Source organism: Rana temporaria, chromosome 1, assembly GCF_905171775.1.
Source record: "Rana temporaria chromosome 1, aRanTem1.1, whole genome shotgun sequence".
Taxonomy (NCBI): Eukaryota; Metazoa; Chordata; class Amphibia; order Anura; family Ranidae; genus Rana; species Rana temporaria.
The window spans coordinates 182728193-182752512 of NC_053489.1; the positions used below are offsets into that span (position 1 = coordinate 182728193).

Genomic DNA, 24320 nt, shown 5'->3' on the forward strand with positions numbered 1-24320 from the left:
CAAACTGTAAACTGGACTTTTTATGGCTTTCTTTTAACCGTGGCTTTCTTCTTGGCACTCTTCCATAAAGGTCATATTTGTAGCGTGCATGACTAATGGTGGTCCTGTGGACAGATTCTCCTACCCGAGCTGTGGGTCTCTGCAGCTCCTCCAGAGTTACCATGGACCTCTTGGCTGTTTCTCTAATTAATACTCTGCCATGTCTTGGTAGGTTTGCAGTTGTGCCATACTCTTTTTTTTTTTTTTCATTTTCAGATGATAGATTGAACAGTGCTCTGTGAGACGTTCAAAGCTTGTGATTATTTTTTTATAACTTAACCCTGCTCTTAACTTCTCAACAATTTTACCCCTGACCTGTCTGGTGTGTTCCTTGGCCTTTATGATACGGTTTGTTCACTACGGTTCTCTAACAAACCTCTGAGGGCTTCAAATAACAGCTGTATTTATACCAAGATTAAATTACACACGGAAAGACTCTATTTACTAATTAGGTGACTTCTGAAGGTAATTGGTTTCACTAGATTTTAGTTGGGGGTATCAGAGTAAAGGGGGCTGAATACAAATGCTTGCCACTTTTTTCATATATTTGTAAAACATTTTAAAAAGCCATCTATCATTTTCCTTCTACATCACAATTATTTGCCACGTTGTGTTTGCCTATCACATAAAGTCCCAATAAAAAACATTTACGTTTTTGGTTGTAACATGACAAAATGTGGAACATTTCAAGGGGTATGAATACTTTTTCAATGTATGCTGCTGCCTTTAGGAGACTGGACAAGACAAACGAGCTATAAGGCTCAGTATAACTATTTCCACTCACAGCTTGCCTCAGTTTTATTTTTTTTTGTCCTTGGTAAAACTGATATATATTTTCACTGTTCTGGGAGAAGCAAACTACTTGTTTTTCCCTCCCTCCCTCCCTTTTTTTTTTTTTTCCTATCAAGATTTATTTCTACTATCTTCAGTTGCTACAGAACTGTGGGGGCTCATTTTTCTGCGTTACTGATCTACTGCATCTTGGCTTTGACCTGGGGGGGCTGTACTTGGATAAAGAAGAAAATGTGAGACCGGGCTTAAATGTGGCCATCTGGATGAGTGGGCTGCAGAGTGCTGTACTTGGCTGCATGCCATCCCTGAAGACTCTGTAGTGATTTTGCCCATCAGTAGAGCACACTTCATATAAAGTCCCGCCCTTTCTGCTCTTTTCTCACCACTGGATATAGTTTGTTTCTAATATTCTACCCATCTACTGGGGGGGGGGGGACCGCAGGATGAACACTTGCTGTGGTCCCCTAAAGGGTTGAACGACAGATCGTTACCATTTTTCGGATTTGGTCCCAACAAGGCTTTTAGCCCAGGTGCCCATATAAAGTCGGCGCAACCCCCTACTGGATGGGTGAATTGCACATATGCACCATCTTGGTACAAGGGCCAGGTGCAGCCTCTGCCTCCTTCACACCCACATCAGCACTGCAATCCAATAAGATATTTATCAATAAGATATTTCTGGACTCCATGCTGCCTCCAGTGATGAGTCACAGACCACATCAACCCTTCCTGATGTAGCTAGAGCTTCAAACTCTAGCCACATCAGCTTTTGCACATTCTGATAAGGATGGTAACTTGACTGTTTTTTAGGATGTTCAACTTGCTGACATTTACTTTATGTGTAAGCTTACTTTTACGATCCTTATTGACACGTGGGCATGTTCCTTGACCTAGCGCAACCTGCATCAACCTCGCCAAAGGTTACCAGCTTGAGCGCTCTAAAATTGGTTCAGCTGCCAAAACCTTTCCTGCAGACGTGCTTTTACAGCTTGTCTTGTACTGTCACTCCTCATCTTCATCCCCTTCTATGCATTTTGCCCAGCAATATCCTCTTGACAAGGGTTTTGTAAAAAAAAGAAAGTGGGCTGTCTCTGCTGTAGACCCAGCCATGTCTTGTCTTAAAGTGGATGTAAACCCAAATCATTTATCATAATATGAGTTGATCCATGGGTCATTGTATATTACCAGGATGTGTTATGTGGGGGAGGGGTGGATTTCTCACTTTTTATACTGTGGATCACCTCATATTATGATTAACATAACATATGATAAACATGTCCAAGCAAGATATGTAAATAACCTGTCACTCAAAGCAAGGAGAGAGGCTTTCGGACTTTTCATTTAGACTGGGTTTTATCTGAAAGTCTGTTAATTTTCACTGAACAATAAAAGAGGATTGCTCAGAGCTGGATTAACTCTGTGTGGCAAGACTGGGCACAGATGATAGGAAATCTTATTCTCTACATTGTGACATCCACTTTAAGGCATTATAGTAAATAATCTAGTGTTTAGGACCCTGTGAATAAAGGTCTGAAACCCCTATCGAAGGCCTTGTTCTTCCTTTTAGGCCCTGCCATGCAACCTGCTGTTGTGACTGTCCATCTGCCCAACTCTAGCTTTCTGGTCTAAGGCCATGTCTTATGATCCTCATTCTACACTGACAGATCCTTATGTCCTCCAACTTGTGGAGCTCCTGCCCATAACCCTGCTCTATTTTATAAATACGGTAGGGGACACTTTTCACCAAATATCGAGAATTGGCCTCCTTTCAGTGCATATGCAGAGGACCCTTAGGCTCAAATGTTGATCTGTGAAGCACCAGTGCAAGAATAATTTCCGAGGATGGCTGGAAAGCGCCCTCTTTTTTTTTTTTTTTTTTTCTTTTGTTTAATTCCTGGAAAACGTTATCAAGGAAGAGCATCCTTTTGCACCAGAAGAACACAACAACTCTAATGGGTTAATTTTCTACTGATACAAGAAAAAAATCCTCTTGCTTACCTCAGGCCTTCAGGTCCACGGCCAAGTCTGGATCTCGGTTCTGCCATAAGCCTTGAACTCCCAAATCCACCAAGTTCTCCTTCCACTTGTCAGAGTAGGGGACTTCTGCTTTACTTTGCAGCTAGTCTGGTCCCAGGACATTTCAGATGCTTTGATCTGGAATGTTGTATCTAGGAGCTATAAACTAGAATTTCTATCTCTGCCTCCACCCTGTTTCATGGTATCAAGCTTGCCAACATCTCAGCAAAGATTACCCGACCTCCACACTACTCTGGTGCATCTCCTCTCACAAGGTCCATTGTCCCAGAAAGAGAGGTTCCATGGGTATCTAGTGAAACCTTTTCTCTGTCCTCGGGGCAAGAGGGCATCAGCTGCATCCTGAATTTTTCATCGTTTTTTTTTCCTCCAGGTACAAAAGTTTTGTAAGGAATTTTCCAGGTCAATCATTGCTTCCCTTTGTCTTGGGGACTTTCTGGCCTCTGTGGACATCAAGGATGCCTACTTCCATGTCCTTCTGGTGCATCAATTCTACCTACATTTTGCTGTGGGCATGCAACATTACCAATCTGTTGTCCTTTCCTTTTGGCCTGTTACACAGCATCTCAGGTTTTCACCAAGCTGTTCTTGTTCTGCTCTGCTCTCTGAGGGAACAATAGTCTTGATTCTTGTCAGTCAATGTCCTCTGGACCATGCAGAGCCTACAGAGATTTGAGTGGATCATAAACCTCCAAAAACAGTTCTTGAGTATCGGGCCTAATCTTGGATACAGTCCTGTTCGCGGTTATTACACCCCCCACCCCACCCCAAAAAAATCCAGTCTGTCAGCAAAAAAAAAATACTCAGGTGTTAAGAAATGCTGTAAAGTAAGAATGCTGTCAAAAATGTATATATTTGAATTGTTTATTTTTATTAATTTACAAAATGCAAAGTGTGCGAACAGAAGAAAAGTCTAAATCAACTCAATATTTGGTGTGACTACCATTTTTGGCTTCAAACCAGCATACATTCTTACAGTTCCACACTTTGTACACTTGTACAAAGTCAGGGATTAGAGTCAGGCGTATGATTTAACTAATTATACCAAGCAGGGGCTAATGATCATCAATTTCATATGTAGGTTGAAACAGTCATTAACTGAAACGGAAACAGCTGTGTAGGAGGCTTAAAACTTGGCAAGGAAGAGCCAAACTCTGCTACTAAGGTGAGCTTGTGGAAGACCGTTTCTTGTTCGAGGTCATTTACCATGGCAAGACTGAACACAGCAACAAGACACAAGGTAGTTATACTGCATCAACAAGGTCTTTCCCAGGCAAAGATCTCAAAACAGTCTGGAGTTTCAAGATGTGCTGTTTAACCTCTTTTAAAGAAGCACAAAAAGCGGGCAACATTGAGAGCCGTAGATGCAGTGGTCAGCCAAGAAAACTTTAATGTAGCTAGACATGTGCACTGCTCAAAAATTTGTTAGGCAGAAAAAAAACACTTTAAGTGTTAACACATTCCTCAGTGCAGCTCCTCCCAGGGGGTGTGCCCCCCCCCCCCCCCGGTATAACCCACACCCTGCTCTAGCAGCCTCAGTTTTTTCCTGCCTAACGACAGGAGAGGTCAGGCACTTTCGTATTGTTTTTGTTTTTCTTCTGGTCATTCGTTATGATCGAAATTCGTTATTTTGAATTAATTGGATAATTTGAAATCCCAAAATTCGGAATTGCGAAATCTGGAAATCCCAAAATAAGAAAGAGAATCCGAAAATTCTAAAAAGCGAAAAATAAGAACAAAAATCCCAAATCGTAACTATTAAATTATAGGTATTGGAATTTCCTTTCAAATTTGGCTGTTAGTGAACATAAGGAATATGAATTTATCCAAAGTTACGAATTATCCGAAATAATGAATGCCGCATCTAGACAAATGGAACATTAACGTTCCATTTGTTTAGATGCAGCATTTTGAAATGTAATAGTTATTAGTAAGTTATTTCAGATTTTGAAATTTTACTGTTTTGTAACTTTTCATTCTTATTTTCGATTCTCGGATTTTGTGAATTTCCAAATAATTCAAAAAACAAATTCGGAACGAAACTAATAGCACATGTCTAAAATGTAGCAGATGAAAGACAAATCATGCTTATAGTGCTTCAACATTGGAAGATGTTCAGCAGTGCCATCAGCACAGAACTGGCAGAAACCGGTGGGACCCAGGTACACCCATCTACTCTCCAGAGAAGTCTGACCAGAAGTGGTCTATGTGTAAGAATTGTGGCCAAAAGCCGTACCTCCAAGGGCTGGAGAGCGGTATGATATTGATTGTCTGCAGGCAACTGTAAAGCATGGTGGAGGTTCCTTGCAAGTTTGGGGCTGCATTTCTTCAAATGGTGTTGGATATTTGGTCAGGATCAATGGTGTCCTCAATGCTGAGAAATGCAGGCAGATACTTGCCCATCATGCCATACCATCAGGGAGGCTTGTGATTGGCCTGAAATGTATTCTGCAACTAGACAATGACTCCAAACATACAGCCAATGTCCTTAAGAACTATCTTCAGCATAAAGAAGTACAAGGAGTCCTGGAAGTGATGGATTGCTCCCCACAAAACCCTAATCTCAGCATCTGTCTGGGATTACATGAAGAAGGCCTACATTCACAGAAGATCTGTGGTTTGTTCTCCAAAATGTTTAGAACAAACTACCTACCGAGTTCCATCAAAAACTGTGTGCAAGTGTACCTAGAAGTAGTGATGCTGTTTTGAAGGCAAAGGGTGGTCGCACTTATATAGAGGGCATTGTATACATTATATACAACACAATAGCATTCATGGTTTTACAATACAACCGTAGAGGTGGTCACATTCTCTTTTTATCAATGTATGTGTCTTGTTATATGTAGCTTTCCATAACTTTCTGCCTTTATTGAGATGAAAGTGGGCTGTGAGTTTTTGTTTTGTCAAATGTGGAGGTGGTTGAGCTAAATTCATATTTTTTTTTTTTTTTTTTTACACATGGTTGCACCATTTACATTCCATTTTGTTAATTGATAAAAAAAAAAAAAAAAAAAACTATTAACATGTCTATTTTTGAAGGCATCTTTAATTTACAGCATTTTTTGCGCACCTGCCTCAAACTTTTGCACAGTTCTTTTCCAAGGATCATTTTTAAAGGCTCACATTGCTTCCCCTGTACATTACCCAATGACACTGGATCTCAAGCTGGTTCCATCGGCTTTATAAAAAATGCAGTTTTAACCTATTGGAGATACTCTCTTGCCTACTGTCACTAGGTTGCCTTCCTAGATGTCCTAACCTCTGTAAGGCGAGTCCCTGAGCTGGTGACCTTATTCTGCAAATGAACTCTTCCTTGTGTTACACAGGGATAAGGTTGTCTTGACTAATGCCTCCTTTTAATTTCCTCCACTCCTACGATTGTTTTGCTTCAAAACTGAGGCAGGCTGGGAGTGGGAGGGGTTAAACTGAACTGTCTTTACAGCCATTGTTTGCCAGTGTCCAATCTCCTGAAGGCAGCAGCATAACACTATGTTAAAGCGGTTTGTATACACGCAGATTTCTTTATTTATTTTGTTAAACCTGTAAGGCAGAAGGCATAATGAGCTAGTGTGCACCGCATACTAGCTCATTATGAAATGCTTGCCTTAGAACGAGGCGTCAGCAGGTGAACCCGGTCCATGCCGAGGGAGCTGACATTTTCCTTCTGCGTGTCTTCTGGGTATCATGGCTTTGGCGCTGTGAGTGGCCGAAGCCGCGATGTCGTCACTCCCGTCGCCACTCAGAGCGCATGCAACGGTGACGTCAGCGGCTGCATGCAAAGGGAATATCCCCTTAACCGTACAGGTTTAGGAGATATTCTTTTGCCTTCAGGTAAGCCTTATTATAGTATTCAGAAGTACTAATCACTGGCCCCCCTATTTAAGTACTGCCCTGCGCTTAGGATGAAATTGAAGGTCCAAGAAATAAAATCTGTCCAAATAAAACACCATATAAACAATAAAAGCAGCTGCTTAAATAAAATAGTCCATATATAAAAGCAGAAAAATAAAAACCGCTCGTACAGAGCTGATATAACGTCCTGCAGCAGCGCTGCAAACCACTGGTTTGATATGTATGCTGTGTATGCTGACTCGATCAAAGAAAACAATAATATGTGCTCCAATCACCAATCAGGATTTTACCACGTGGGGGGATAAAGGGTCCCCTTTGGGGAAAGAACTCACCAGATGGCTACTTTAAAACCGCATATGATATAATGTATCGCTGTCAGATGGTAGATTGGAACAGCATACCCCTTTCCTCGATCACCGCATAGATTTCCACTCTCCAAGTAATAGCAGTTTATGTAAGGGAAGAAAACATCCACATAGCGCAATATAGTTTTGATGATGTTTAATGTAACCCAAAACATACATGCGTATCCCCTTTAAAAAACATGCGTACCAGATCAGTGAAATAGTCAGGCAAAATGTATAACAGGTATGGGTGTTTGTGTCACTCTCACTGTTTCTCGGGACCCCTGAAGACCGCTTGGATATCTTTCCTGTGGCTTGCTTCCTGGTTCCCTTCCACGAGTGGAGCGCACAACGTCACTTCCGGTTTAGGATGCTGGATAGCAGCTCTGACGTTTCGTCCGTTCGGACTTCCTCTTAGAGCGTGCCTATCACAGTCATCCACCGGACTTAAGTAGTATTGCTCCGCCCCCCGACCAATGACAGAGCTCCGGACGGTGTAGACACATCCTCCGTGTGTCATTGGTACAGTCCTCTCCTCCGGGCGCCGTCTTAGCCACGCCCCCGAAGGGGAGGAGCCATGCGGGACATAGCTTTGTACTGCGCTCCAGTTTCACTCACTGTTCTCCCCATAGAGCGAATTTGTGAGTGAAGATAAAGAGGTAGCAGTAAATACTACTACATACAGGGGCCAGCGCTGAACAAGGAACTTCAGCGCCTAGCATTTTAATACAGTGAGGAGATATCTGCATCTGTATAAACGCTTATGTCAAATAGTGTGTGACCTGAGAGCAATTAACCCTGGGTGTCACACATAATCTCAGCAGTATTACTGTGAAGTTTTGTACTCATCTATGTGATACACTGTAGACACATAGTAAGAATAAATGTTAACATACATTAAGCTGGATTCAATCATTATTCAATCATTAAATATTAAATACATAAAGAAACTTAAATGATATATCCATAAATATATATATGTACATATACATACAAAATAAATTATATATATATATATACAGTTAAGAATATGGTACATATATATAAAGATATTAATAAAAGATTGTTTAAAAAATATATAGACCATGATTTTATGAAATCTTATAAAAGATATAAAAATGAAGCATTATTATATATATTAAAAATATATTAAAAAAAGTAGATCAAATTAGAAATCTACAAAATAGAAATCTAAAAAAATATAGTGATTTTATATAGATAGAAATCTAAAAAAAAAAATATATATATATATATATATATATATATAAAAAAATATATATATATATAAACTGTAAAATAAATTACGTAGAAACACAAAATTGTCACACATATAAAATGGAGGATGTATATGTATATATAAATATACGTACATAAGTATATCCATTAGACATATTGGAATCTAAGTCTAACCTTATGTGAAACTATATATCCATATTGGACCAGCAGACCTTTTAGGGTATATAGCATTATACAAATAGTCCATTCTAATCATTATAATGTGCAACACTGTATATTTAATATGCATGGGATATGTTCATTGGAATTTATATGCGAAAAAATGTGTAGTGGAACTTGAATGAAGGATGTCTATCAGGTGAGCCAAAATGTCTGTGGTAATGGTGAGCTTATTAGAACCCCCTTTGTTATCCTATATATTTTGGCTACCCCTTTGATCGTGCTTAAAAGGACTCTTACTCTTGCATGTCATGACTCTATATTTGTCTATTTCCATTTAAGTGTCGCTGATAAAGCAATTAATGTCCAGCTCAACGTTTAATCCTTTGGGCATTAATACATCCGTCAAAAAAATCCAGTTCGTTTCTCTTTTTGAAAGTTCTCGTACTCTATGGGAGCCTCTCCAGTGGGTTTCCACATGTTCGATCCCCCAAAATTCCAAACCGGATGGATCTTGGTTATGTTTTATTTTGAAATGAAGAGACACGTTATGATCAGTGTATCCTATTTTGATATTCTTAATGTGTTCTCCGATTCTGATTCTAAGCCGTCTCTTTGTGCGTCCGATATACAGTAGGCCGCATGGGCATCTAAGTGCATATACGACATGAGTGGTATTACAGGTAATGAACTGCTTTATTTTGAATTCCTGGTGATTTGTTGGTGATGTGAAGCTAACCAGACCTCTCTTCAGTACTCTAACTTCTTTGCACGGTTTGCATCTTCTACAGGAAAAGAAGCCATTTTTATCCCAAAAACTTTGGGGTTTAGCCGGTAGGTCCAAGATTTTTTTCACAATCGTATCACCGTAGGTAGGTGCTTTCCTGTAGATGAATTGTGGATACTGAGGTAATATGGGGCCTAATTTCTTGTCCAACAGCAGAATGTGCCAATGTTCATTAAAAATAGACTCTACTTCTTTATATTGGCTGTGAAATTGTGATATGAACCCCCATTCTGCCGGATTTGATTCCTGGGCTGTATCTATCACTTTCTCTTCCAAACATTTGTTTCTAGGGATTTTTTCTACTTCCACAATTTTTTCCAAAAACTGTGGATTATATCCTTTCGCCTTGAACCTGTCTGTCAGGATTTTAGATTGGCTGAGAAAGTCATTATTTATAGAACAGTTTCGCTTAACTCTCATAATCTGACCCTTCGGAATGTTTTTTAGCCATTTTGGGTGATGTCCACTTGTAATCGGTAAATAACTATTTCTATCTGTTTGTTTAAAATACACCTTTGTTTCTAATTTATTGTTTCTTCGAAAAATAGTCACATCCAAGAAATTGATGGTGTCATTATTCCATTCGGATGTCAATCTGATGTTATTGTTATTATTATTTAAAACGTTTAAAAACACATTCAATGACTCCTCTGTTCCCTCCCAGATAAAAAACAGATCGTCGATAAAACGTTTATAAAAAATCAGTTCAGCTTTCCTTTCTTTAAAAATCGACTTGTCCTCCCACTCGGCCATGAATAAATTGGCAATACTTGGGGCAAATTTAGCCCCCATCGCCACGCCTCGTTTTTGCGTATAAAACTTATTACCATACCAAAAATAGTTATGTGATAAACAAAAGTTTAAAACGTGGCCAATAAAAACTTTTTGATTGTGGGGTATATCATCCCTTTGGCTAAGAGCCCAATTCAGGGCTAGTGAGGCATCGTCGTGCTGGATGATTGAGTATAGTGAGGACACATCTGCTGTGACTAGTAAGACTTGCTGGTTTTCTGTAAAAGTGACATTGTGCAAACAGTTTAGGAGATCCTTTGTGTCCTTTAGATAGGATCTGGTCATTCTAACACTCTTTTGCAGGAACTTGTCGAGGTATTGGCCCATTCTTGCAGTTATTGAGTCTATGCTGTTGACAATCGGACGGGCTGGAGGGTTAATGGGATCCTTATGAATTTTAGGCAGTGTATAGATGTATAGATATTATAGTATTACCTGTAGGTAAAAGTAAAAAAAAAAAAAAAAAAAAACAGTATACAACCGCTTTTAATGAATGCTTGTTCTGTATCCTGTAATGTACTCCAAGTAAATGATTGTACAGGTAAGAAAAATATATTTATTTATTTTTTTCTCACCAGGTTGATTCTGTATTTGCAAAGCTCTGTTTGTACAGAAAAACAGAAACTGCATGACTTGAGTATCTAGGAGGCTGGCTAGTGATAAGCAAGCTCTGTAGAGTTTCAAATATTAAGAATATTTATTATATATTGCATATTACAAAGCTATACATAGACCATTTTGTTTTTATGCTGTCATTTTAGCAAGCAATTGTCACACACTGCTGGTAGCTTGCATACTGTGGATACTGGACACTGGAAGTCGGTTAAATCTGGAACACTGTGTACTGGTCAACCAGTTGACAAAAAAGCCAAAGAGATTGAGAATAAACATGACACTTCATATGTGCCAAAAAGGTAGGTAAACAAAGAAATGAAGAAGGTATTGGGAAGGGTGTGCAAGGATACTGCGCCTTTAGGCTCCAGGTCTACGCAACGTCACAATAAAACGAGCCATATGCATTACGTTCTGCTTGTATCCTCCACTGAGTTTGTTTCTGCACACTATTTGTTATTGGGTAGTTTAATCCTACATTTGTAGGTCTTGGAAGATATGATATTGGGATCTACAGTATATCCACTTTCTGCACTTGTGTACCTCTTTTACATTTTAGCTATGAGAATGTTGAATCGGCAGTTATGTTGTCATTCCATATAACAATCAAACAGACAAAAAGTAGTGCAAGCATTACTAATTCAGATTGTACTGCACCAGACCGTTCTGTGTTGGATGCATATTTGGAATGTCATTAACAAATAATTGGCATCTGTGCACGTCTTGCAGGGGGCAAGCTCGTTCATGTGTGCCACAGGAAATGTGCAAAGAAACTGAGCCTAAAATGAGTATCCTTCCCAAATTTCTTTACCTCTTACAAACCTTACTAATTTGTATCCCTTCTAACTACTTTAACCACTTAAGACCCAGACCTTTAGGCAGCTAAAGGACCTGGCCAGTTTTTGTGATTCGGCACTGCGTCGCTCTAACTGACAGCAACTGTATAAATTTGCTGTCCCCTCAAAATAACTCGACACAGCCATGTCTAAACCGCTGGCAACAAAAGTAAGTGCACCCGCAAGTGAAAATGTCCAAATTTGGCCCAAAATGTCAATATTATTATTTATGGCCACCATTATTTTCCATCACTGCCCTAACCCTCTTGGGCATGGAGTTCACCAGAGCTTCACAGGTTGTCACTGGAGTCCTCTTCTACTCCTCCATGATGACATCACAGAGCTGGTGGATGTTAGAGACTTTGCGCCCCTCCACCTTCTGTTTTGAGGATGCCCCACATATGCTCAATAGGGTTTAGGTCTGGAGACATGCTTGGCCTGTCCATCTTTACCCTCAGCTTCTTTAGCAAGGCAGTGGTCATCTTGGAGGTATTTGGGGTCGTTATCATATTGGAATACTGCCCTGTCTCCAATGGGAGGGGATCAGGCTCTGCCTCAGTATGTCACAGTACATGATGGCATTTATGGTTCCCTCAATTAACTGTAGCTCCCCAGTGTCGGCAGCACTCATGCAGCCCCAAACCATGACACTCCCACCACCATGCTTGACTGTAGGCAAGGCACATTTGTATTTGTACTCCTTACCTGGTTACCGCCACACATGCTTGACACCATCTGAACAAAATAAGTTTATCTTGGTCTCATCAGACCACAGGACGTGGTTCCAGTACTCCATGTCCTTTGTCTGCTTGTCTTCAGCAAACTGTTTGCAGACTTTCTTGTGCATCATCTTTAGAAGAGGCTTCCTTCTGGACAACAGCCACGCAGACCAGTTTGATGCAATGTGCAGCATGTGGTCTGAGCACTAACAGGCTGACCCCCCCCCTCTTCAACCTCTGCAGCAATGCTGGCAGCACTCTTACATCTATTTCCCAAAGACATCCTCTGGGTATGATGCTAAACACGTGCACTCAACTTCTTTGATCGACCTAGGTGAGGCCTGTTTGGAGTGGAACCTGTCCTGTTAAACCACTGTATGGTCTTTGCCACTGTGCTGCAGCTCGGTTTTAGGATCTTGGCAATCTTCTTATAGGCCATCTTTATGTAGAGCAGCATTTCTTTTTTTTTTCAAATCTTCACCATGAGGTGCCATGTTGAACTTCCAGTGACCAGTATGAGAGAGTGAGTATGACACCAAATTTAACACAACTTGTAACACTAACAAGTCACGTGACACTGGGGAGGGAAAATTGCTAATTGGGCCTAATTTGGACATTTTCACTTGGAGGTGTACTCGCTTTTGTTGCCAGTGGTTTAAACATGGCTGTGTGAGTTATTTTGAGGGGACAGCAAATTTACACTGTTATACAAGCTGTACACTCACTACTTTACATTGTAGCCATGTGTCATTTCTTTAGTGTTGTCACATGAAAAGATATAATAAAATATTTACAAAAATGTGAGGGATGTACTTACTTTTGTGAGATACTGTACATGCATATGTATACTATATGGCACTAATATCTCACACATGCCTTGTAGTGACTTTTAGAAAAACAGTACATCAGGAGCACCCAGGTGTACTAGGGGAGTGTTTTAAAGGATTATTTCACCTTTTAATAACATGTTGCATATTACACCCATATTTAGGGTGTACGTGGTACTAACTGAGCAGCCCCTGATCTTCTCCTAGCACCCGCTGTCACAATTAAAAGACAAAGTTGGCCTTGCAGGTTTCTGCCCACCACTCATTCATGGGGGTTTGGTAAATAAGAGAAATACAACTACTGTCATTAATTGCGGCTGATGGCTTGTAGTTTTTCAATGAACCACCATGAGCACTCTTGATAGTTAATTAATGCTTCCTTTCCTTCAGTAACTACCTGCCTGTACAATATACGGGCAGACCGCTACACTGACAAGTCTGCAGGAGCCTGAGATTTATTTTTTAAAAGATGAACTTATCCTTTTAATTCATAGCACACAAAAAAATGTATATTGAGTTGCCCATTTTTATATTATTATAATTACCTGAATAAGTGTCCACATCAGAAGATTGTTCCTTTTCAGGTGACAGATCATCTGTTTGGATTTTCCTTCATTTTCAGGGCTGTTGGATAGTTTAATATTTTGATGATGGTTTAGCTGCAGAACTAAGGCTTTCATCATGCACAAACATAATTACAAATCGTATTTGGGACAAGGTTATTATACCGTTACCTGATATTGGTTAGATTTCATTACTCTGATGGTGTTCACGCTGCCAATTGAAATAAATCTTTAACATATATGTAAATATACATCTTTTCTAATTGTATTTCTATATCTACCTATAAATCTTTTTTTCTTCTTCTCCAGTGATCTCCTTTTGGAGATATCTGTCGCGGGTCTGTGGAGATTCTTCTCCTAATCATCTTCAGTTATCTTTCTACTACCTTTGAGACTACTTTGCTATGGGTGTTGCCAACTTCCATGCTTTCCCTGTTCTAAGCTCAAACTTTCTGCTGCTTTTAATGGATCGCAGTTCTTTTTATTTTCACTTTTAGCATATTTGAGTTTCTACTGGATGTCTGTTTTTGGGCTTGAGCTGTAGCTCTGCTGTTTCTGATTACTCTGCCGTGCCTCAATACTTTTTTTCTGTACATATAATTGTCCACTATTTCAGTCCTGAATCAGCCTGGGTGGCCATCTTGCATAGGGAACATGATACTCTGTCATGCAGTTTTCTTGTCTCTGACACTTGTCTTAAGTGACTGGATTTGGACATTTGCCTGTAATTTTTTAGCTGGAACTTTGACATTTGCATGTGATGATGTCATCACATGTGGGTGGCAATGATGGGAGGGTTTTTTAGGGTATACAGCTGTGGCAAAAAGTTTTGTGAATGACACAAATATTAATTTTCCCAGAGTCTGGTGCTTCAGTGTTTTTAGATCCTTTTTGTCAGATTTTACTGTGGTATAGTTGCAAGCATTTCATAAGTGTCAAAGGCTTTTATTGACAATTACATTATGTTTATGCAAAGAGTCAGTATCTGCAATTCACCCTGGCATGCTGTCATCAGCTTCTTGGCCACATCTTGGCAGCCCATTCTTGCATAATCAACGCTTTTGAGTTTGTCAATTTTGTGTTTTTTTTTTTTTTTTTTACCCGCCTCTTGGGGATTGACCACAAGTTCTCGATGGGATTAAGGTCTGGGGAGTTTCATGGCCATGGACCCAAAATTTTGATGCTTTCTTCCCCAACCACTTGGTTATCACTTATGCCTTATGGCAATCATGCTGCAAAAAGGCATTGTTCGTCACTAAACTGTTCTTGGATGGTTGGGAGAAGTTGCTCTTGGAGGATGTTTTTGTACCATTCTTTATTCATGGCTGTGTTCTTTAAGAAAAATTGTAAGTGAGCCCATTCCCTTGGCTGAGAAGCAACTCCACACATGAATAGCCTCAGGATGCTTTACTGTTGGCATGACACAGGACTGATGGTAGGGCTCACCTTTTCTTCTCAGGACAAGACCCCCCCCAGGATGCCCCAAACATTCTTAAAGGATATTCATCAGAAAAAAAATACTTTACCCCAGTCCTCAGCAGTCCAGTCTTTGTACCTTTTGCTGAATATCAGTCTGTCTCTGATATTTTACCTGGATAGAAGTGGCTTAGTTGCTGCCCTTCTTGACACCAGGCCATCCTCCCAAAAGTCTTTGCCTCACTGTGCATGCAGATACACTCACACCTGCCTGCTGCCATTCCTAAACAGCTCTGCACTGGTGGCGCCCCAATCCCACAGCTCAATAAACTGTAGAAGATGGTCCTGGTGCTTCCTGGACTTTCTTGGGCACCCTGAAGCTTTCTTCACAAATTCAGAAATGTTTTTTATGGGATTAAGTTAATTTTCATGGAAAAGAGGGACTTTGCAATTAATTGCAATTCATCTGATCACTCTTCATAACATTCTGAAGTCTATGCATATTGCCTTTGTAAAAACTGAGGCAGTAGACTTTGTGAAAACGTATATTTGTGTAATTTTCAAAACTTTACACCACAGCTGTATATGTTGTGTTGCTTCACTTTACTGTTGTCCTGAGGAAGACAAGCTTGTGCTTTATTGAAACGTCAAAATAAAACTTCATCACCTTTCAAGCCTCATGAGTGCTGCTTTATCTTTTGGATTACATGTACCATCTAATCTTCATATATATTTTTTTTAACCAGAAAAATGTTGTTTATTGAGATGTATAAGAGAAGTACATACATGTTAAACATTGGATCAACATAATCCAGCATTGAATATGAGGTTTGCAGTCATATACTGTACATTTCAGGCGTATACGCCGTTTCTAATCTTCATATTTACCCTAGAAGTCTTCTTTATTATATTGATAATGTACAGATTATTATGCTTAATAATGGACCCAATAATAAAATTTCATGAATCTTGTTAAGGTACCATTCCCCACCAGAAAAGGATGCTTTACATGATTATATGGCAGCTAAGAAAGAAGACGGTGGTACTCAGGAGAGTCCAATTCTAAAAGCCTTAAGAGACTATGAAGAAGAGAAGGGTCTGAAAGGATGGAATAAGGAAAGCTCATTTCAAAGTAAGTTGGTACATCATCCACATTAATCATGCGAACACATTTCTTCTGTGCTGCTCCAACACTTCTACTCATTTAGCAGTGTATAAACAATAGGGTGCATTTAATGGAAGAAAACAGAGGTCATTTATAACTCTGTCACATGCTGAAAACTGGACAATGCCGCCCTTTATATATTTGTCTGAAGCTTTTGTGTTCTTTCCTAGTTGTATATTAAAGCAGAATGCACAATTATGCCTTTGTGAGAGAAATGGCAAAACTGCAAATTGTTAGTTTAGATATTTATTGCCTGCGTTTAAGCCTGTTGGCTTTATAATCTTTCAGGGGCCTCTAACAAAGCAACACTATCTAGAAATAGATGAGATAAATTGTTTTTGTAGGGAGCAAATAGACCTTGAACCAGGTTAAACATTAGCCCAAGAAGTTAGTCACTGACCAATTAAAAATAATTATATTCTGGAACCAAAAGATGCCTCTAGAGTATTGTGGAAACACATACTACAGTATGTAAGTATTTATATAGATCACAACTGTAAATACCTAACAGTGAACTTCTCTCATCGGCTCCCGTTTTGAATCTTAAAGGGGTTGTAAAGGATTTTTTTTTTATCCCTAAATATATTCCTTTACCTTAGTGCAGTCCTCCTTCACTTGACTCATCCTTCGATTTTGCTTTTAAATTCCTTATTTCTTCTAAGAAATGCTCACTTCCTGTTCTTCTGTCTGTAACTACACACAGTAATGCAAGGCTTTCTCCCTTGTGTGGAGAAAGCCTATTGAGGGGGGAGGGGTGAGCAGGCAAGTCAGGAAACTCTCTACTTTGCAGATGGAGAAAGAAGCTGTGTGTTAGTGGGCGTCCTGCTCGCCCCCTCCCCCCTCAAGAGGCTTTCTCCACACCAGGAAGAAAGCCTCACATTACGGTGTGAAGTTAGACAGAAGAACAGGAAGTGAGGATTTCTCAGAAGAAATAAGGACATTTAAAAGCAAAATCGAAGGATGAGGTAAGTGAAGGAGGACTGCACTAAGGTAAAGGAAGCTATTCAGGGGGGGGGGATGTCCTTTACCATCCCTTTAAATACATTTTTGAAAGTGTTTAGTTTTTGAGTTCCATAAGTGTGGGGGGAAAAAAATACCTGATTTTTTTTTATTTTTATTTTTTCTGAAATCCCCTGGTCGTGGTTGCTGGAAAGTAATTATCTTGATTCCCCCCCCCCCCCCATCAACACAGTGTTCACAGCGGAAACCATCCTATTGTTCTCCCGGCAGGTGGGCAAGGGAAGCTGTCCCCGCCAGGAGAACTCTGTGATTATTGCTAGTAGGTATACTAGCTGCTAGCGATAATATCATGTAAAATCCTGCAGGCTGGTTGTGCAAAAGTTGATCGATCAACTTGGTAAATTCAGCCTGCCCATACCTGATTCGAACCTTCTATGACTGGCATTAATTCTTACAGCTGCAAAGCAGACAAATGCTAAGGCCTGGAAGTGCCACATCCTTGGTACAATATAAACCAGATCTGGAAACTCTTAATAATAAGTAATGTTACATGAGAAGATGCCAGATTTTCTGATGCCATCACCAAATTTTTGCTGATCTGGCAACCTTCGGCTGAACTTTACTTTCTCACACCACACCCCCTTCCCCCTCCTCTCTCTCCACCCCATGCATGATTCCTCCCAACCCCTTTTTTCCCTGCACATTTACAATGTCAGCGACCCTCTGAGGATTTTCTGTGTGCTTATGCCCTGATATGCTACTCTATGGTTTTTGCTTGTACATTTCTATACCATGGCCTATATGGGGTCTATACCTCAATATGCAATACATTACTTCATGCAATCTTGAAGATTTGTATGAATTCTCATTAATTTCAGTAAGCATATAGAACAAGAACCTGTTGATCATGCCAGAAATTCAAGACAGTCCACTGTACGTTTGTTGCATTATGTTAACGCAGAACTTAATTCTCTCAATCAACATTGACTATTTTTAATCCTTATGCTGCTAGCATTAATAAATCTATAGAAAAGTATATCAGATTTTCTTGTTTTAAAGGATAAGTTCGCCTTTGTACAAACAATAAATGTATATCTTTTTGCAGGTAAAAAGAAATGTGCATTTATTATTTTTTGTATTAGGAGCCTGTAAAGCATTGCACCAGCGATCAGATCGCTGATGCCATGCAAGCCTCCTCCACACTGTCAGTGTATCTGCTTACACCGTACATCCCATATGGGTAAGCCAATACTGACAGGAAGACTCAAACTACCACAGCACTCTACAGCGCCATGGTAGTTCTTTGAGAACTACAAGCCGACAGTCGCTAAGGCTGTTGGGACTTGTAGTTCATTCATACACAGAGCTCTGTGTATGAATGATGCGGCCAGCGTGGGCGGAGCCCCGCATTAGCCACGCTGCTTTAAAAAAACTGACAGCTAGTACGGGGAACTTTTCACCGTATTGCTGCTACAGAGAGGGGTGCAGCAGGCAGTGGCTGCAGCACTGGGAACCTGTTACATGTTCCACCCTAAAATCAGGGGGGACATATAACATGTTCCCAAAGATGAACTTATCCTTTAAACTAGGGTTGTCCCGATACCACTTTTTTTTTAGGATGGAGTACAAGTACCGATACTTTTTTTCATGTACTCGCCGATACCGATTACCGATACTTTTTAATGTCATGTGACAGTTTGACTAATGGGCACTGGAAGATGGCACTGACTGATAGGCACTGATAGACAGCACTTATGGGCACTGACAAGTGGCTGATACTGATGGTCGGCACTGACAGGTGGCACTGATGGCACTTATGGGCACTAATAGGTGGCAATGATGGATGGCACTGATAGTTGGCACTTATGGACACTGATGGCACTGACAGGTGGCTAGCACTGATGTCTGGCACTGTTAGATGGCACTGACAGGTGGCTGGCACTAATAGGTAGCACTTATGGGCACTGACATGTGGCTGGCACTTATGGGCAGGCACTGAAATGCCGCAATAAATGACATAAGGAAAGGAATTTTAAATGCTATGCTGCAAAAGCCCATCTTGGTACACCCTGCACTCAGCATCAGTAAGTATCAGCAGACATCTTGTTACTACACCCAGCCCGAACTATATGGGCTGGGTGTAACAAGATGTCCGCTGCTGGCTTACTGTGGCCAAGTGCAGGGTGTACCAAGATGGGCGTCGGGATGCCCAAGCTGACGGCGACGAATGTGATGGCTCCGTTCACCAATACTGATGCAAGTGAGCCCTGCACACTGCACCCTGCCAGCTTACCTAGCTGAGGACTCGCTCTCCGCCCCACTGACTGCCTACGGACGCATCCCACCCACTCCGCCCGCCCCCTCCGCTCACAGACACCGCCCACCCCCTCCGCTCACAGACTCCGCCCACCAACCAGGTATCGGGTAAGGCATCGGGAGCATTTGTGTGAGTACAAGTACTTGCGAAAATGCTCTAGTATCGGTATCGGGACAACCCTACTTTAAACTTTTATTTTTACATTTTTTGAACATTTCTTCAGTTACTTCCTGAATTCTAGGCCTAGGTAAATTATGTTCTACATCCAGGAGTCTTCATAGGAGGTGGGGTTTTCTCAGCTAAGCAGATTCTCCTGTGCGCACGCCTGAGTAAAGGCAGATGGATTCCAGGAAGTATAATGCTACATGCATCATCTGCCCTTACTCAAGATGAACATGGCCAGAAAGGCTTGGGGGGTGTTGAGTGATTTCTCAGCAAAATAAAACATGGAGACATGGATGAGTTTCCATTTTGAATATTAAAAACAAATTAAATGGCATTTTTGGTTTGCAGTGCTCATGGATGCAGTGCGTTTCCTCTTTTGATGAGGGTAATTAGTCCTCCTAGTATGTATTTTAGGACTACAGAATGATTGGTGTCCAGAAATGGAGGAGTGGGTGGGTTTAAGTAGTTTAGCAAAAAGAAAACTACAAAAAACTGGCTGAAAACATGTAGCCCACAAAAAATGCTGTGTGTTGTCCGCTCACAACAGGATTTAAAAGCCAAGTGTGTTTTCGGCAGTTTACCAGGCGTTTTTCTGCTCTTGTACTTTCTTTAAAGAGCTTCATATGCATATATTACAAAAATGTTATGTTTTATATAGATGGATAACTAGAACAGTGCATCCGTTTCTTCTGCCCACCCGAAAACACTGGAATCTCATGCACAGGGGCTAAACGTCCAGTCGTAAACCTTTGATTGTAGGACAGCAGTAGTTTACTGGAATGCTTTGGGAGTTTTCTGACTGATTTTACTTAGTGCCTGGAATTGGCCTTTTAAAGGCTTAATTGACAGTAGGTGTATAGCTGTTTGTGTGTTTGGTCAAGAAGTTCACTGTAATCAATCTTTCAGGACTGTCCTCTAAACATACTGTGGGATTCAATGACTGCTGTACTCCTCGTGCTTCTCCAGATAAAAGTAGAGATGGACAAAAACGCCTTAATTCCCCAGCTGGCCCACGATCCTCCTCACTCCCACCTTCAATCAGGAAGACATCCACTGTTACCACCCCAAGTAAGGGTCTTTCATTTAAATTGGTAGAAAGCAGAATGTTGTATGAATCTTTTGATCTTTCCTCTAGTACAAGGGTGTCAAACTCAATTTCATTGTGGGCCGCATCAGCATTATGATTGCCCTCAAAAGGGCTGGTTGTATCGGTAAGATTAGATGTCCAGCGCATTCCTTCCCCTTAAATTAGATGTCAAGAGCCACCCCACCATAAGAAGTTGAGTCCCCCACCCTCCCTTACATCACAGTGCACCCCCTTTCCGTATGCTGCTGCTGGGAAGAAGCTGGATGCATTACTTGAAAGCATAAAGTAAGGGTCTGGAGTAGGACCAGAGGAGGGCTGGTGCGAGGGCCACATGAAATGGCCTAGAGGGCCGGATTCAGCCTGCGGCCTTGTGTTTGACACCTGTGCTCTAGTATAAATGGATGAAAATGAAATGTGTTATATGGGTTTAAAAACCAGCATAGGCTGTCTTCAAAAATCGGTTAGAATAAGTTCAGGGTAATTGCAAAATTATTTGTTTTAGAAAACCAAAAACAAAACCGCATCTGGTGAAGGCAGGCGAACTGCACAGGTAAGGTATCTTAAGGTTTTGGTTCAGGTGGGCATTCTAAAAGATAATGCCAGGACAACCATTACAATTGCAAAACGGAATCTGCACCTATGTGATACAGTCATGGCGAAAAGTGTTTATCATTTTTTTTTTTTTAAATCGGAATCCCCCTCAGAATTCCCCCCTAAGGACACTGCAGAAGTCTAGACATCACAAGTTCTCTAGGGCTTAGACCAGGTGTATCCAACCAGCTTGACCATATGCGTTCAAACCTGCCCGGGCATCCCCTGTACTGATAAATATATTTTTCCATAATAAGGGTATTCCCCATGTGAGTTATCCAGGAGGTGCTATTGGGTGGTGAGATGGACTTCCAGCCCATTAAGATTAGTTTCCTGGCCTGAAACTGCACCCTAGAGAATGCCACCCTGATCAATTCCTCAGGGATCACGTCCTCCAGAACCTCCAGTTTACAACATATACAGTCTGTAGGTACCTTCGTTTGAAACACCATATTTAGTGTACCAACCACTTCACTCCAGTACCGATGTAGCTTCGGGCAGTGCCACAAGAGATGGATGACTTTTTGTGCCACATTCAGAGAGCATGTGGTTACGGATTGCAGGGCTTCCTTCCACTTGTCTCCCATAAGTTGGCTGAGGTCCCTCTCCCACATAGACACTGCCTTACAGGGGTAAGCCCGCAGGTGTCTTGTAAGTAACATTTGGTAGCATTGGGATATGATCCCCTTAGTTACAGTGCTGGAGTGCAGTACATGGAATGCCGGAGTGGGCAACAGTGCCCACTCTCCTGCATCCCCCAAGCGTTTACCTTTATCATTTAAAATGGTGGCCCTACTGCTCAAACAGACCCCATCACCAACTTAAAAAATGACAGGTACATACAAAGAAAAAGCAAGTATTTTTTTATTCTTTATTTAAGGTATGCAGAATGAACAATAAGGTATGGCATTACATACAGAAACTAATGACATCCGTAAATAGACATTAAAACCATCACTTCAAATAGGCAGAGGATATCCGCGAGACAACCAGCAAAGTTCCCTTACAATCATATGGAAAAAATTGTCAACGGTGGGTAATTGCCTCTACAACAAATATAGCCTGTTTTTCTACCAGAACTGTGGTGGGAACCTCAAATTATAAAAGAAAATATTTTTTTGGGTCATACACATACCTAGAAGAAAAAGTGGATGAAACAAATGTGACCCTAACTAGCAGGTGCCGAGCCATCTTAAACTGTACCAGATACGGCCCTCTTCCCCGGTATTTAGGGTCGGCACCTATTGATCATTGCATACTGGTAGATTTTTTTTCTGGGTAATCTAGAAAAATGGGTGACAACTTGGGTGTCAAGAAGGGAGAGGAAAAATCAAGTATTTTAAAGAGACCTTGTTGCCGGACCATTTTTTTTAATAAATGCCTTCATGTGTGCATTTAATATATTTTAGACGTTATTTACCTGTGGACATCCAAAAGATATGAGACACTGTTCTACTCCCCGGAAGCTAGGATGGGGAGGGGTAAATTAACTAGACTAGCACAGAGAGTAATCGGACACTCCCAGGAGAGGAATATGAAGTGCAAGTTGTGAGGGGGCAGTGCCGGGGTATATACTCCTCCTTGGAGTAGTCAATTTTTTTGGAAGTTAAAATACTTGATTTAGGAGGAACATTATTCCTATTTTTTTTAAGATATTCAAACATCTCTATTGTTCATTACCAAACAACCCACTTGTAGGTTGCAGCTTTGTGGTCTACCTGGTATGCCTATAATCGATGGATTGAAGTAGAAAAACTCTGCATGATGTCTATACACCCCTAGTGTGGAATAACAGATGCTTCTGTAGAACTACAGTTGTATGCAAAAGTTTAGGAACCCCTGACAAGTTCCATGATTGACATTTATAAATATTTGGGTGTTTCGAACAGCAATTTTATTTTGATCTATCAAATAACTGAAGGACACAGTAATATTTCAGTAGTGAAATGAGGTTTATTGGATTAACAGAAAATGTGCAATATGCATCAAAACGAAATAAGACATAAATTTGGGCACCCTTGTCATTTTGTTGATTTGAATACCTGTAACTACTTGGCACTGATTAATTGGAACACGCAATTGGTTTGGTGAGCTCATTAAGAACTTCATAGACATGTGCATCCAATAATTAGAAAAGGTATTTAAGGTGGCCAATTGCAAGTTGTTGTTCTCTTTGACTCTGCTCTGAAGAGTGGCAACATGGGGGCCTCAAAACAACTCTCAATTGACCTGAAAACAAAACATGTTCTACATTATGGCTTAGGGGAAGGCTACAAAAAGTTATCGCAGAGATATAAGCTGTCCGTGTCCACTGTGAGGAACATAGTGAGGAAATTGAAGACCACAGTTCACACAGCATTCCAAGAAAAACACTTGCTATCCACAGTAAAATTTGGTGGAGGTTCCATCATGCTGTGGGGCTGTGTGACCACTGGGAATCTGGTTAAAGTTGAGGATCGCATGGATTCCACTCAATATCAGCAGATTCTTGAGAATATTTTTGAGGAATCAGTCACAAAGTTGAAGTTACGTCGGGGATGGATATTTCAATAAGACAACGACCCAAAATACTTCTCAAAATCTACTCCGGGCATTTATGCAGAGGAACAAGTAGAATGTTCTGGAATGGCCATCCCAGTCCCCAGACCTGAATATCATTGAACATCTGTGGGGTGATTTGAAGCGGGCTGTCCATGCTCGGCAACCATCAAACCTTAATGAACTGGAGATGTTTTGTAAGAAAAAATGTTTCAAAATACGTTCATCCAGGATCCAGACACTCATTACAGGCTATAGGAAGAGTCTAGAGGCTGTTATTGAGGAAGAAAAGTGTTACTGCGCTGATCTAATTATCCAGAGGTATTAAATCTCTGGGAGTATGGACATAAGTGAAATATCAGGGCCACAATGTACCCAATCTTAAATGTGAATAACCTGGATACAAACAATATATAAAAAAATATGAGAAATATATGAGTCATACAAATGTGACACAGTGATTTCAAACTTGAATCGTATATCTAGATC

General features: G+C 40.6%; 1 protein-coding gene across 5 annotated transcripts in view; it reads left to right on the forward strand.

Moving 5' to 3' along the window:
• Nucleotides 1-24320, forward strand: part of MPHOSPH9 (M-phase phosphoprotein 9) — a 146513-nt gene that overhangs the window by 96141 nt on the left and 26052 nt on the right. For 2 of the 5 annotated variants that reach the window (XM_040347296.1, XM_040347300.1), the window contains 3 exons: nt 10797-10949; nt 15986-16140; nt 20522-20683. In XM_040347296.1, coding sequence (XP_040203230.1) covers nt 10797-10949; nt 15986-16140; nt 20522-20683 — 470 coding nt within the window. Of the gene's footprint in view, nt 1-10796; nt 10950-15985; nt 16141-20521; nt 20684-22173; nt 22255-24320 lie in introns of those variants that run through there. The other 3 variants (XM_040347301.1, XM_040347298.1, XM_040347297.1) reach the window with 3 other exon arrangements.